Here is a 12,582-nt window from a genome sequence, read left to right on the forward strand (position 1 = left end):
CTTTGGACAAGGGGCCTCATTCAGAGGCGGTCGGAGGATGCAAGCGGTCGCTCAGAAACTGGGTGGCCACTTGCATCCTGACCGCCCGCCTCTGTTGCGGTCGTTAGGCTGTGGGTTAACACCCACAGCTCTAACGACCGCTCGGATGATGGTCGCGATGGTCAGAGACCATCGCGACCATCGGGGCTTACGACGAGACCCTAGGGTAGGGTCTCACTTGTCGTAAGCCCCGGAGAGCTTCTGGCTCTGTCAGAGCCAGAAGCTCTCCACTGACATCACTAGTGATGTCAGTGGGGCCTCCCCCAAACAGTAGGAGTTCCCATGGGAACGCCTCCGTTTGGGCTGCCACCCCCCTGGCCCGCCTTCCAAACGGGACGAGCTGTCAATCAACATCGACAGCTCGCCCCCTTTGGAAAGAGACCCGCTACGACCAGCGCTGTCGGTCATAGCAGGTCTCACGCATGCGCACGAGGGAGCCGGCTCCCTCGTGCGCATGCGCACTGGCAAAACATCGAGGCGGTCGTAGACCGTACGGCCGCCTCTGAATAAGGTCCCAGGTTTGGGGCCCCTGGATGGCCTTTTTCAACTGTAGTTCCCCATTCTCCTAATTTCCCCCATTCTTTTCCTCATTCCCCTCTCTATTCTTTGTCTTCTAGCCACGCTGTCCCCTTTCTCCTTCTTTTTTCCCTTACATACTGTTCTCTAAATTGTTACTGTTTCCTTTTTCTTCATAAAATTGTATCCCACAGTTTCATTTATATTACTGTATACTTTTATTATGTATCTCTATTGCTATTTGCAGTGATACCGTGTTCCTTTTTGTATGATATTTTGCTATGTTTTGTGTGGATCTTTATTGAACATACTTTAAAAAAAAAATAATAATAATTAGATTTATTTGCAGAGCAGTAAAGTGCGGCCGATTCTAGCAACTTTCAGTTCTCATTCCCTCATTGCATGTAGTGCTGTAATATGATCTATGTGTTTTTCCTGTATGACTGGTCACGTGACTTGCACAGTACTTTAACCTCACATACAGCATATGCAGCATGTGATCAGCGCGGTGGGAATCTGCGAAAAAGAGTAAGAGGTAAATCCTTGTTTATGTGAAATGTGTTATGTAGATGCTTATTTACTGGTCTGGTAGATGGTGAATCGTGTAACAAGGGACTAGGGAGAATTAATATGACCTAATAATAACACCCCTCTGTAAGAGAAAGTAAGCGTCACGTCTCAGTCACTCAGCTCTCTTCCTGTTCTCACGCTCTCCCTCGCTATACTGTAGGTTGTATTGTATTATTAGTATAAATGTTAGCAAATTCAGTATTTAGGAAAAAATTGACACTGATGTGAAGCTTTATATTATAGACGGATTTACGTTTCTGCACGGTATAGAGACTGTACTATCAGGGCTGCATCTGGACGTTCTTAAGTGGCTCCTTCTCGCCTCTTGCACAAAATACCATAAACATTTGCACGAGAGTAGTGAGAGCAGCATAGACGGTGTGATCATTACTGCAGCCAGCAACAAGGTGGAACATGATGGTCTTGACTCTTACAGAAAGGTAATCAGGGGCCTATTCATTAAGCCCAACGCTAGTTGCCGCAGCTCTAAGTAATGGGCCCACTCATCATTAGGGGCCCAAACGTGAAACTGAAAGTTTTTGAAGTTAGCTTCCAGGACCTGGCACCATCTGTGAATGCCATTAGTTCCCAGTTGCACGCTTCTTCCTATTGGAAGGAATTTCAGAGTACCGCCTCCAGCGGCCCCCTCGGTGCGCATGTTCGGCAGTGTAAACTGGTTGTGATTGTGGTGAAAGAGTCAGTGATGGGGCTGATGGGATTGCTGTTTTTCAAACCTGCTGTCCCACAACCAGGGCCGCTGAGAGTTGAATGGGGCCCGGGCACTAAGGGGAAGTGGGTCTGGCCAGGCGTCTGAAAAAGTAAACATACTATGTGTGGTGCCGCAAAGCCGTCGCACCCTCCTTCCTCTGCGTCCTACCCTCAATGCAGAGACCTTACTTGGGTGCCCTCCATGGGGGACAATGGACCCCTAATGCAGAAAAACAAAGTGGGCGGTACTCCAAGGCTCGTAATCAGTAAATGAATAGTGATTTTGTAAAAGAAGACTCTCCCACGTGTCTCCCCGGCGACCAAAGCTCCACTTCCAGGTTGCGGCGAAGACGTCACTCCGGAAGTGGCGTCAATAGGATTAGCAACTGAGACAATCTAGGGGGTAGACTCTTGTTGTCAGGTTCCCATGGTAACCCCGGAGGACTTCACCATATAGTGTATAATCTGTGAATATAATGTGATACAAAAAAACTAAGTGATCGAGCAAGTGTATATTGCAAATCAAAAAGGACTCACTAACAGTAAAATAACTAATTCAGTGCTACAGTGCCAAGCAATCATTATAACATTCAAGCAATTAGTGTATCCTAAAATATGGACGATCAATATAAAAAGATATATATAAAACTATACCAATGAACAGTCGGATAATGCTCCCATTATTTACATAAGTAAAAAAACAAATATTATGTTCAGAAATTAATCCAGGTGAGTAAGCCCCATATGACTCCTAAACTTCTGTACTAACATGCAGTAGATTGGTCCCAAAAACATTTTTTGAGTACTACAACAGGAAACATCCTCTAATATGAGACATAATACACTTCCTGTCATACCAATCTAATTAATAGGTAATTAAACATGATGGTAACCGTAGATATGTTGTTGCACAAATTAACTTCTTTATAATACCCCTTTTACACCGACATAAAAATCCCAGGTTGATGCGCATCAACCCGGGAGTTTTGTCAGTGTAAATGGATTCACCAGGACCCGGGGATCCAACTCGGGTACTTTTGCCACGGGTCGTTCCCGTGCAAATGGCGCAATCCGGGTCACGATGACACGGATTGTGCCGCATGCCACCCGATTGGCTGGCTTCAGTGGCGCTTAGAGAAGACCTCATCTCCAAGCATCCACCTCAACACCGGAAGAGCCTGGTCACTACAGACCCGGCTCCGGTGTGAACAGCGCCGACTTGGGAATGTCCTGGGTTGGCAGCGCAATATGAAAGGGTTCTGTGCCGGGTCTGATCCCGATCTGCACTTTGGTGTAAAAGGAATCAGAAACAATTGAGACTTAGTGATTCATTAAGGCCTCTAGGGCTGACTGTATTTAAGATCCGTTTACTCTCTACTTGCAATAACGTTGCCTGTCGCCTCCTCTGATTGATGGTGGTACTTGATCTATAATGCAGTATTGCAGTATGGCCATATTGTGTTGGGCCTCTGTGAAACGTCTTGCTACAGCTTGTTCACTGGTCCCTGTAGCAATAGCTGCTCTGATGCTGCTCTATGTTGAGTTTAGATTGTCTCTCTGTCTTGCCCACGTAGTGTAACCCACGTAGTGTAAGGCAGGAGATATATTAGGAATATGAATGTAGGGATGCATAAACAGTCACCTGTAATACGGTAGCTACAGGTCATGCACCCTGTGCATTTGTAACATCCTCCTGTCCTACTGAGAACTTCTATTACTTGTGGTCATACATGTCGTTTTTAACTACCAGGTCCTTGATATTAGGATTTCTGGTGTAACTGGCCATCAATCTGATGTTATTCAAGGAACTCTGCTCTGGATCAGAGGACACTATCGGCCATAGCTCCTTGGCCTATTTGCTAGTATGATCGCTCTTATTAGTAAACTGACTCACCCAAGGTAGAATGTTACCTATAATTCTAGGTGTCTTTTCTTTCAATAAGTCCTCCCTTTTGAGACTCTGTCCTCTATGGGACATATCCAGTTGGGTTTTAGCAAGGTAAAAAACCTTGTGCCCCAATTATGCACGCTCCCAATACCCATGGTATCCAATTGAATAAAAAAAAAAAGTGGTTGAAGGGTTTCCAGAGTTGAAAACCCCACGGTGCGTAAAAAAATTATACTCGCCTGTCTGGAGGTCTCCGTGGCTCCCAGTGGCCTCCCCTCAATCTTGTCACTAGGGACGGGGCTGCTGGGAGGCTCTGGGGGCTGGTGGGAGGAGCAAGGGCTGCTGGGAGATGTAGTTCTCTCAGCGTCTATTACGGAGGGTATACACTCACACGGTGGGGTCGCACACACATAACACTCATGCACACACACATACATGCTTAGAAACACTCCTATATACTTACATATACTCGCCCTACTGCAGAAGACCCAGCTCCTGATGCGGGATGCAGAAGACACCGCTTCGGAAGGTGAGTGACTAAGGACTAATTAAGCTAATTCGAAACTTCCAAAATCTTAATTCGTACTCCCGCTGAGTTCCCAGAGCAAGTACCACTGATTTTTCCTGAAATAACAATTTTAGGAAAAATCAGACTTGCTCTGGAGGTGCGAGGGAAAAGATGCAGTGATTTTATAGTAACATAAACACTCTTTAAACCAGTTCTGCATTTTAATATTTAATTACTCCAGCCATTTTTCAGTGTAACGCATAGGTTGTTCACTCCTTGCTGCCATATCCTTGTTGACCTCTTCCATCGAAGTCCTTCCCTGTAGTGTACTGTGATATATGAAGTACCGACTTTTATTCATCAACCTTTATATTTATGTGAGTATTAGACGTATAATAATAATTTCATTTCTTCTTTTCAAGGTCCTGCTCGTTACTCTGCCAACCGAGACAATGGATACGTTCCGTGGAAAAGTTGTTGTTGATGGTTAGTATTGCTTTAATTTAAAAAAACAAATAAATAAAAAAATAGCAGAATATGTTCTGTACAATAAAGAGACCTAACTTGCTATTCACGTAGATAGAAATAATGTCTTATAGCATATCCATATTTCTAAAATTATTTCTATGAAGTGACATTCAGTAGATTATGTATCAACAGTTAGATGTGTAAAGTATAACTATAGTACAATATGGGAATTAGAGTAGCTTTGAATGACAGTATCATACTAGTAATATCTCTCCAACTTAAAATGACAGGGAAGGGGGACATAAGTACAATATACAGTAATCTGGTGTAAAAATTAGTATTGAATAAAATACAAAGGTGTAGACAATACTGTATCATAAAAAGCACCAGAAAGTTGCAATCAAAATACAACATAACATATAAATACAATATGCACCCCTCCCCGCCACACACACCCCACCCCTAAAGCATAGTAACATCACTGGTTGGCTCTTGGCTCCCTGGAGTATAAACTCAGTTTATTTTTTTTCTTTCTCCGATACCCAGAGGACAAGCAGAAATTCCTCCAGCAGCTTTCTGAGTATGAAGATTCAGAGCTGAGGATGATATACGAGTATTTGGGAGATGATCTGACCTACATTGTGGAGACTATGGCCGAAGACATTATAAGGGAGCTGAGCTCGCGGAACATCTTGAATGCTGAGGTAGGGGCTGCTAAGTTGACTAATACGTTAACAGAAGTGATTAGAATTCTAACAATGCATTAGCCACATGCTCTGCTCTTACATTACCCCCCCCCCTTTCCACTCCGTCACTTCAGAGGGACCCTCTACACCAATCACCAGCAGGCTCTCTCCAACCTAAGTCTAATACCCATGTGTAGTAGGCTTGTGATGGGCAGGAGCTTCCTGTGATTATTGTAGGGACTTCCTCATGTAGGCCATTGAGGTGGATCTCTCTGATGAAGTGCTACCTGTGTACATTGCAGAGAGCACACACTACTCACCGGGTTGTAGTCAGGATACAGGCGGACAGGATAGTCCGTCACTGACATCCCGACATGAGACTAAAGATAGGCGTCGAAATCCCGATGCCTATCATTAGCCCCACTACGGAATCCCGACATCCGGCATACCGAATGGACGTAAGCCCGGTGTCTTAGCGTGTAGCTGTGGGGGTGGGGGGTTAGGTTTAGGGATCCCTGGGGGGACTTAGGGTAAGGTACCTCCTGGGAGGCACCACTAGGGGGGGGTTAGGGTTGGGGAGGAGGGGAGGGTTTGGGTACCTACCTTCTGCTGTCAGGATTTCAAATCGCCAGGCTGCCACTGTCTGTATTTGATCCGGTGGCTAAACAGCCGCCGGCAATACATACCAATTCCCTACTCACCTATATCTTCCAAGTCCCCTCCATTAGTGGGAAGTGGTGAATTACCCATGAGGCATGTGCCTGGGGGTGCCACTTACCGGGGGCGGCATTCGGCTGCTAGTTTTATTACAGTCAGCCTGACATTTCCCTGTAACTTCAAAATAATCCCACTGTAACGTACCGTACGCCATTTTGGGTGAAGCGTGGTAGGTAGGACATGCACAGACAGTCCATGTAAGCTGTCCTTCTTAGTAAATATGTACTCATCATTAAAAACAAGACGAAATATCACAGATCATGGCTGAATTTATTATTTTACTTTAAACTTAAAAAATGAAAATAATACATTTGGGAGGTGGGGGGGCGGGCATTACTGTTGGGCCTAGCGTCGCCCTCACCCCTAAATCCGCCCCTGTTAGTAAGGTTCCTCCACCAATCAGCAGCGAGCTCCTCTTTCTAACCATGATACCCAGTGGAGGTATTTCCTGACTGACCTGCAGACACCCCATAGTGTATAGAGGTGGTCCTATGTCAGAGGTGCCAGTCATGCCCTGGTTCTGCCTTATTGTGGATGCCATGGTAGTGCCACATTGCTATTGAGGCTGGCAAAGGATGTAAACAGGGATTTCAGAAAAGTCTAAGTGAATTGTAATGGAAATGCCATAGCAGACTTTATGCAGAGAGTTACGTTAGCTTACAGGTATAACTGCATCTTATTTACTGCACAGAGAGAGAGAGAAATGTTGTAGTAAAGTCTGCTTCATCTGTACAGTACAATCATCATCCCACTGTATGCAGTTTTTTTTTATTTATTATATTTATGATGGAATAATATTTTGTTACATTTGGAATTGTTGTATATCTTCTAGTATTATACAGAATTGCTGAAAACACTCGGTGCCTCAGTATTTGCTCATCTATTAATACAAGACATTGTGGAAATGGGAAGAGAATCTGTGATTGGTCTCTGGGAAAGTCTCTATGTTCTACAGGGTGATCACCCACATCCTAATTTACTGGCAGTACTGGATGAAATCAGTCACACAGGTAACACCGGGTCTCTGTCCGTCTGTCCATCTATCTACAGATATGTTCACATACATCTATCCTACGTGCGCTTCACGTTGCGTGTGGGCGCCGTGTGACTCAGTAGTGCCGAGTGACTTTTTGCCTTCAAATGTGTCTTATCCGCAAGCGATGCACAAGCTTCTGCTGATGTAAAATGACATGCGGCATGCCTATGTTCTGTGTGTGACTGCGGGTGTATCTGCATGCAAAATGCTATGTTACAGTGTCAGCGGTTGTAACACTGTAACGTAGCGTATCGCGTGCAGATTCAGCTGCAGTCCCACATAGAAAACATACAAATGGAAGTGATGCCCACAGCAACCAATCAAACGCTGTCTATTATTTTCTAGAATATCATAGACAAATGAGAGCAAAAATCTCATTAATTGCTATGGAGGAATAAGTATGTAATACCGGCGGCTGTTTAGCCTTTCCCTTAGGGGTGTCTAACCCCCCCCTTCCAAACCCTAAACCTAACCCTCCCGGGAGGGGGTGTGTGCCTAACCCCTAACCTACCCCCGGGGGTGCCTAAACCTAACCTTCCCCCCCCAAAACTTAACCCTAACCCAGCTATACTTCCTAAACCTACCCCCCCACCCCCCCGTGGCTAACACAAAGGATGCCCTGAATTTGCCTCATTCGGGCTGTCGTCCTTGGGTTTTCCGGCATCTGGATTCAGATAGGCGTCGGTATTTTGACGCTGAACTGAAGTCCCCTGTCTGGCTTCTCGTGACGGGATATAGACCGGTGGCATTTAGTCCGTCGGTCTATAAACTGCATCCCACTATGGGAAAAAGCCATAGTTCCCACCTCCACTGAGTACATTAATGGGCACATAAGAAGTGTCGTACCATTGCAGTAGTAACGGGGTAATTTATCAGTCAGTGGTGTGGGCTGTTTTTGGCGGTGTGTCCATCTAACACAGTCAGAGCCAGCCCTAGGAAATTTGGTGCCCTAGGAGGCTGACGAAGTCGATGACGAAACGCGTTGGAACGTGGTTTGGCGTTGCACTATGAGACTGTTTCCACTGCTGACGGATGACCCGGAGACGACTGGTGATACCTCGGCTAATATCTGTGTTCATTTGGTCCACATGCGGTGGTATTTGACCGCTCATTGTGGTACGCATATTCACCACAGTATCTGCTGTTGTGTAATAAACACCTTTATGTTTTAATGCACTATGTGGCGCCCCTTCTTCTTTGTTCTTTATTTTAGATAATATATATATATATATATTATCTAAAATAAAGAACAAAGAAATATGAACAAACAAACAAATATGTATATATGTGTGTGTGTGTAAGTATTTATGTATATATATATATATATACACACATAATATATAAATAAATATATATATATATATATATTTATATATTATGTGTGTATATATATATATATATATATATATATATATACATAAATACTTACACACACACACATATATACATATTAGGGATGTGCAGGCTCGGATAGGTTCGAGTTTGCACACTGAGTTCAGATTTTTCCCTCTAAAAAAATGGAACTCAGAAAGAGGCAAAACGTCATCTGGCATGGACAAACATCACCATTCCTGGACAAACTCAGCGTGCAAACTCGAACCTATCCGAGCCTGCACATCCCTAATATATATATATATATATATATATATATATATATATATATATATATATACACAGTCAGGTCCATAAATATTGGGACATTGACAGAATTTTCAGATTTTGGCCTCTATTCACCACCACAATGGTTTTGAAATGAAACAAACAAGATGTGCTTTATCTGCAGACTTTCAGATTTAATTTGAGGGTAATTACATCCAAATCGGGTGAGAAGTGTAGGAATTACAACAGTTTCAATGTGTGCCTCCCACTTTTTAAGGGGCCAAAAGTAATGGGACTATCAAGTCAAAAGCTATTTCATGGACAGGTGTGGGCTATTCCCTCATTATTTCATTATCAATTAAGCAGGTAAAAGGTCTGGAGATGATTCTAGGTGTGACATTTGCATTTGGAATCAGTTGCTGTCAACTCTCAATATGAGATCCAAAGAGCTGTCACTATCAGTGAAGCAAGCCATCATTAGGCTGAAAAATCAAAACAAACCCATCAGAGAGATAGCAAAAACATTAGGTGTGGCCAAATCAACTGTTTGGAACATTCTTAAAAAGAAAGAACGCACCGGTGAAGAAAAACCCCTTCACAACAGTTGGCCAAATCAAGAACACTCTCCAGGAGGTAGGTGTATATGTGTCAAAGTCAACAATCAACAGAAGACTTCACAAGAGTGAATATAGAGGGTTCACCACAAGATGCAAATCATTGGTGAGCCACAAAAACAGGAAGACCAGATTAGAGTTTACCAAACAACATCTAAAAAAGCCATTACAGTTCTGGAACAACATCCTATTGACAGATGAGACAAAGATCAACTTGTATCAGAGTGATGGGAAGAGAAGAGAAGGAAAGGAACTGCTCATGATCCAAAACATACCACCTCATCAGTGAAGCTTGGTGGTGGTAGTGTCATGGCGTGGGCATGTATGGCTGCCAATGGAACTGGTTCCCTTGTATTTATTGATGATGTGACTGCTGACAAAAGCAGCAGAATGAATTCTGAAGTGTTTCGGGCAATATTATATGCTCATATTCAGTCAAATGCTTCAGAACTCATTGGACGGCGCTTCACAGGGCAGATGGACAATGACCCGAAGCATACTGCAAAAGCAACCAAAGAGTTTTTTAAGGCTAAAAAGTGGAATGTTATGCAATGGCCAAGTCAATCCCCTGACCTGAATCCGATTGAGCATGCATTTCACTTGATGAAGACAAAACTGAAGGGAAAATACCCCAAGAACAAGCAGGAACTGAAGACATTTGCAGTAGAGGCCTGGCAGAGGATCACCAGGGATGACACCCAGCGTCTGGTGATGTCTATGCGTTCCAGACTTCAGGCTGTAATTGCCTGCAAAGGATTTGCAACAAAGTATTAAAAAGTGAAAGTTAGATTTAGGATTGTTTAGTTTGTCCCATTACTTTTGGCCCCTTAAAAAGTGGGAGGCACATATAGAAACCGTTGTAATTCCTACACCGTTCTCCTGATTTGGATGTAATTACCCTCAAATTAAATCTGAAAGTCTGCAGTTAAATCACATCTTGTTTGTTTCATTTCAAAGCCATTGTGGTGGTGAATAGAGGCCAAAGTATGAAAATTCTGTCAATGTCCCAATATTTATGGACCTGACTGTATGTGTGTATGTATGTGTATATATATATATATATATATATATATATATTTTGTACACATAACACATACATACACATCATATAAATATTAGGGATGTGCAGGCTCGGATAGGTTCGAGTTTGCACGTGGAGTTCGGATTTTTCCCTCCAAAAAAACGGAACTCAGAACGAGGCAAAACGTCATCTTACATGGACGAACATCATCATTCCTGGTCTTTTGTCCAGGAATGATGATGTTCGTCCATGTAAGATGACGTTTTGCCTCGTTCTGAGTTCCGTTTTTTTGGAGGGAAAAATCCGAACTCCACGTGCAAACTCGAACCTATCCGAGCCTGCACATCCCTAATAAATATATATAAATATATATATATATATTGTACACATAGGACCCAGTGCCCTTAAATTTAATTAGTAAAAAAATAATAAACAATCTGTATAACCTTTTCTGGCTGAAAGACTGCATGTTCCTCTCATGTCATCCACCTCCATGCTTAGGGGTTGGGCTGCGGCTGTGCCCTCCCTTCCTCCTGCCTCTTCCTTCCCTGCAGCCTGCCAGTCACTGAGACGCAGGCTGCAATGTCACAAGTCATTGGACAGCTGAGTCGTCGCTCAGCTACCCAGCACTTCTCTGCGGCGCCGGCGGCTGTCACTGCTGCCAGCGGCAGCAAGGTGCGCGTGCGCAGCGCCGGAGATCGGATCAATATAGTGATCCGATCTGTGGCAGGGGCTCAGTCAGAGAGGAGGGCACGGGGATACTTACCCCCTGCGCTCCCCACTTAAGCCAGCTCTGTGGGCAGTGTCGCAGAGGGGGGGGAGGGGAAGGGGGCAGTAGAGCCCTGGAATGCCCCTAGGCATTCCAGTCACCCCTAGGCATTTGCTTAGAATGCCTATGCCTAGGGCCAGCTCTGAATACAGTAAGAGTACAAAGGTGCTTGGTAGGATAGTGAGGGAACCACACAGTAGTTCATACTAGACACCTAGGGGATGATCTGTGAGGCAGCTCTGATCGTGGCGAGGATAAATTCCCAGTAACAGTTTAGGGACCCCGTATTGACCAAGTCTGGTGTTACTGAGTGATCCATAATGTATTGCTGTGCCCTTGTAGGGAGCAGATCTAAGGAAATGGATTGTGTAGTCTGTAAAGGGCAGGGGGAAAAAAAACTCTTAAGTTGGACAGTGTCTGCACTTTCACATGTTCAGATTTCCTGGTCTCTACCACCTTTTGTCCTGGTCTTCCAGGACAAATTCCCTGGTACATTTTTTTTTTTTTCTTCAAATGCTGTGATAATTACATAACAGGAGAACTGACAAAACTAACTACAGTAAGAAAAAAAAAAAAAAAAAAACTAAAAAAGTAATTCTATCCGGCCAGGAGAAAAAAAAAAATCCAAAAATGGAAATACCAGTTGGAGACAGCATTCCCAGATAAAGCAAATACCAATATATGCCCTTAGATGGCGTTGACTGAGTTGTCTTCTTCTCTGGTTGTTTGCTGTTGTAAAATGTCTTTCCCCATATAGACAGTCAAAAAGAAACGTACTACAAATGTAACTCTGATCACCTTCCAAAAGTGGAAATCACCAAAAGGCTTACATTTTTTTTAATATCAATAATCTAGGAATGTATCACTTAATAGAATTGTACGATGACCATAAATTGTAAGTTAACATAACCAAATATTTATTATTTAAAACAAAAAAAGCCCTTTAAATAGACAGATTGTACAGCAGCTGAAATAGCATTAGGCATAAAAACAAGGGTCATGGAAAAGTGGCAAGTTTGAGAGTCCACCAAATACTGCAGCTGAATCTAGATTTGCACCCTGCCTGCACCTGTGACAATCCTAGTATCAATAATATGGTAATGAAGGTGGACCTCGGTGCCCTATAGTAGGTAACAACAACAGTTTGAAAATAAAGACACTTCTGCAGTTCGCCAGATTCCTGTGATTTGCTCACAGACCACTTTACAAAATCCCAACAATTATAGGTAGGTTACCAGCCCCATGTCATACTTACCTCCTCTCCCGAAATGGCCGGGAGCCTCCTGAAAATCGGGTGTCGCTCCCAACCACCCGGAAGACTAGGCAAGTCTCCTGGAACCGGCTGCCGCTGGCCCACACCTCGGCCGTGGCTGCCCTCTTACTGAACAAAAGTGGGCACCTGGGGTGGACGATGATGCGATTCGTGCTGAATTGCGTCATTGT

At 43.8% G+C, this 12,582-nt stretch overlaps 1 protein-coding gene across 6 annotated transcripts in view; it reads left to right on the forward strand.

The window, feature by feature from the left end:
- LOC148532583 (NACHT, LRR and PYD domains-containing protein 12-like) overlaps positions 1 to 12,582 on the forward strand; it is a 64,067-nt gene that overhangs the window by 40,854 nt on the left and 10,631 nt on the right. For 3 of the 6 annotated variants that reach the window (XM_088467632.1, XM_088467631.1, XM_088467630.1), the window contains exons 5-7: positions 4,652 to 4,715; positions 5,244 to 5,401; positions 6,933 to 7,110. In XM_088467632.1, coding sequence (XP_088323758.1) covers positions 4,652 to 4,715; positions 5,244 to 5,401; positions 6,933 to 7,110 — 400 coding nt within the window. Of the gene's footprint in view, positions 1 to 1,019; positions 1,091 to 1,368; positions 1,566 to 4,651; positions 4,716 to 5,243; positions 5,402 to 6,932; positions 7,111 to 12,582 lie in introns of those variants that run through there. The other 3 variants (XM_088467634.1, XM_088467633.1, XM_088467635.1) reach the window with 3 other exon arrangements.

The sequence above is a fragment of the Taudactylus pleione genome, unplaced genomic scaffold, assembly GCF_031769625.1.
Source record: "Taudactylus pleione unplaced genomic scaffold, aTauple2 ptg000073l, whole genome shotgun sequence".
NCBI classification, from domain to species: Eukaryota; Metazoa; Chordata; class Amphibia; order Anura; family Myobatrachidae; genus Taudactylus; species Taudactylus pleione.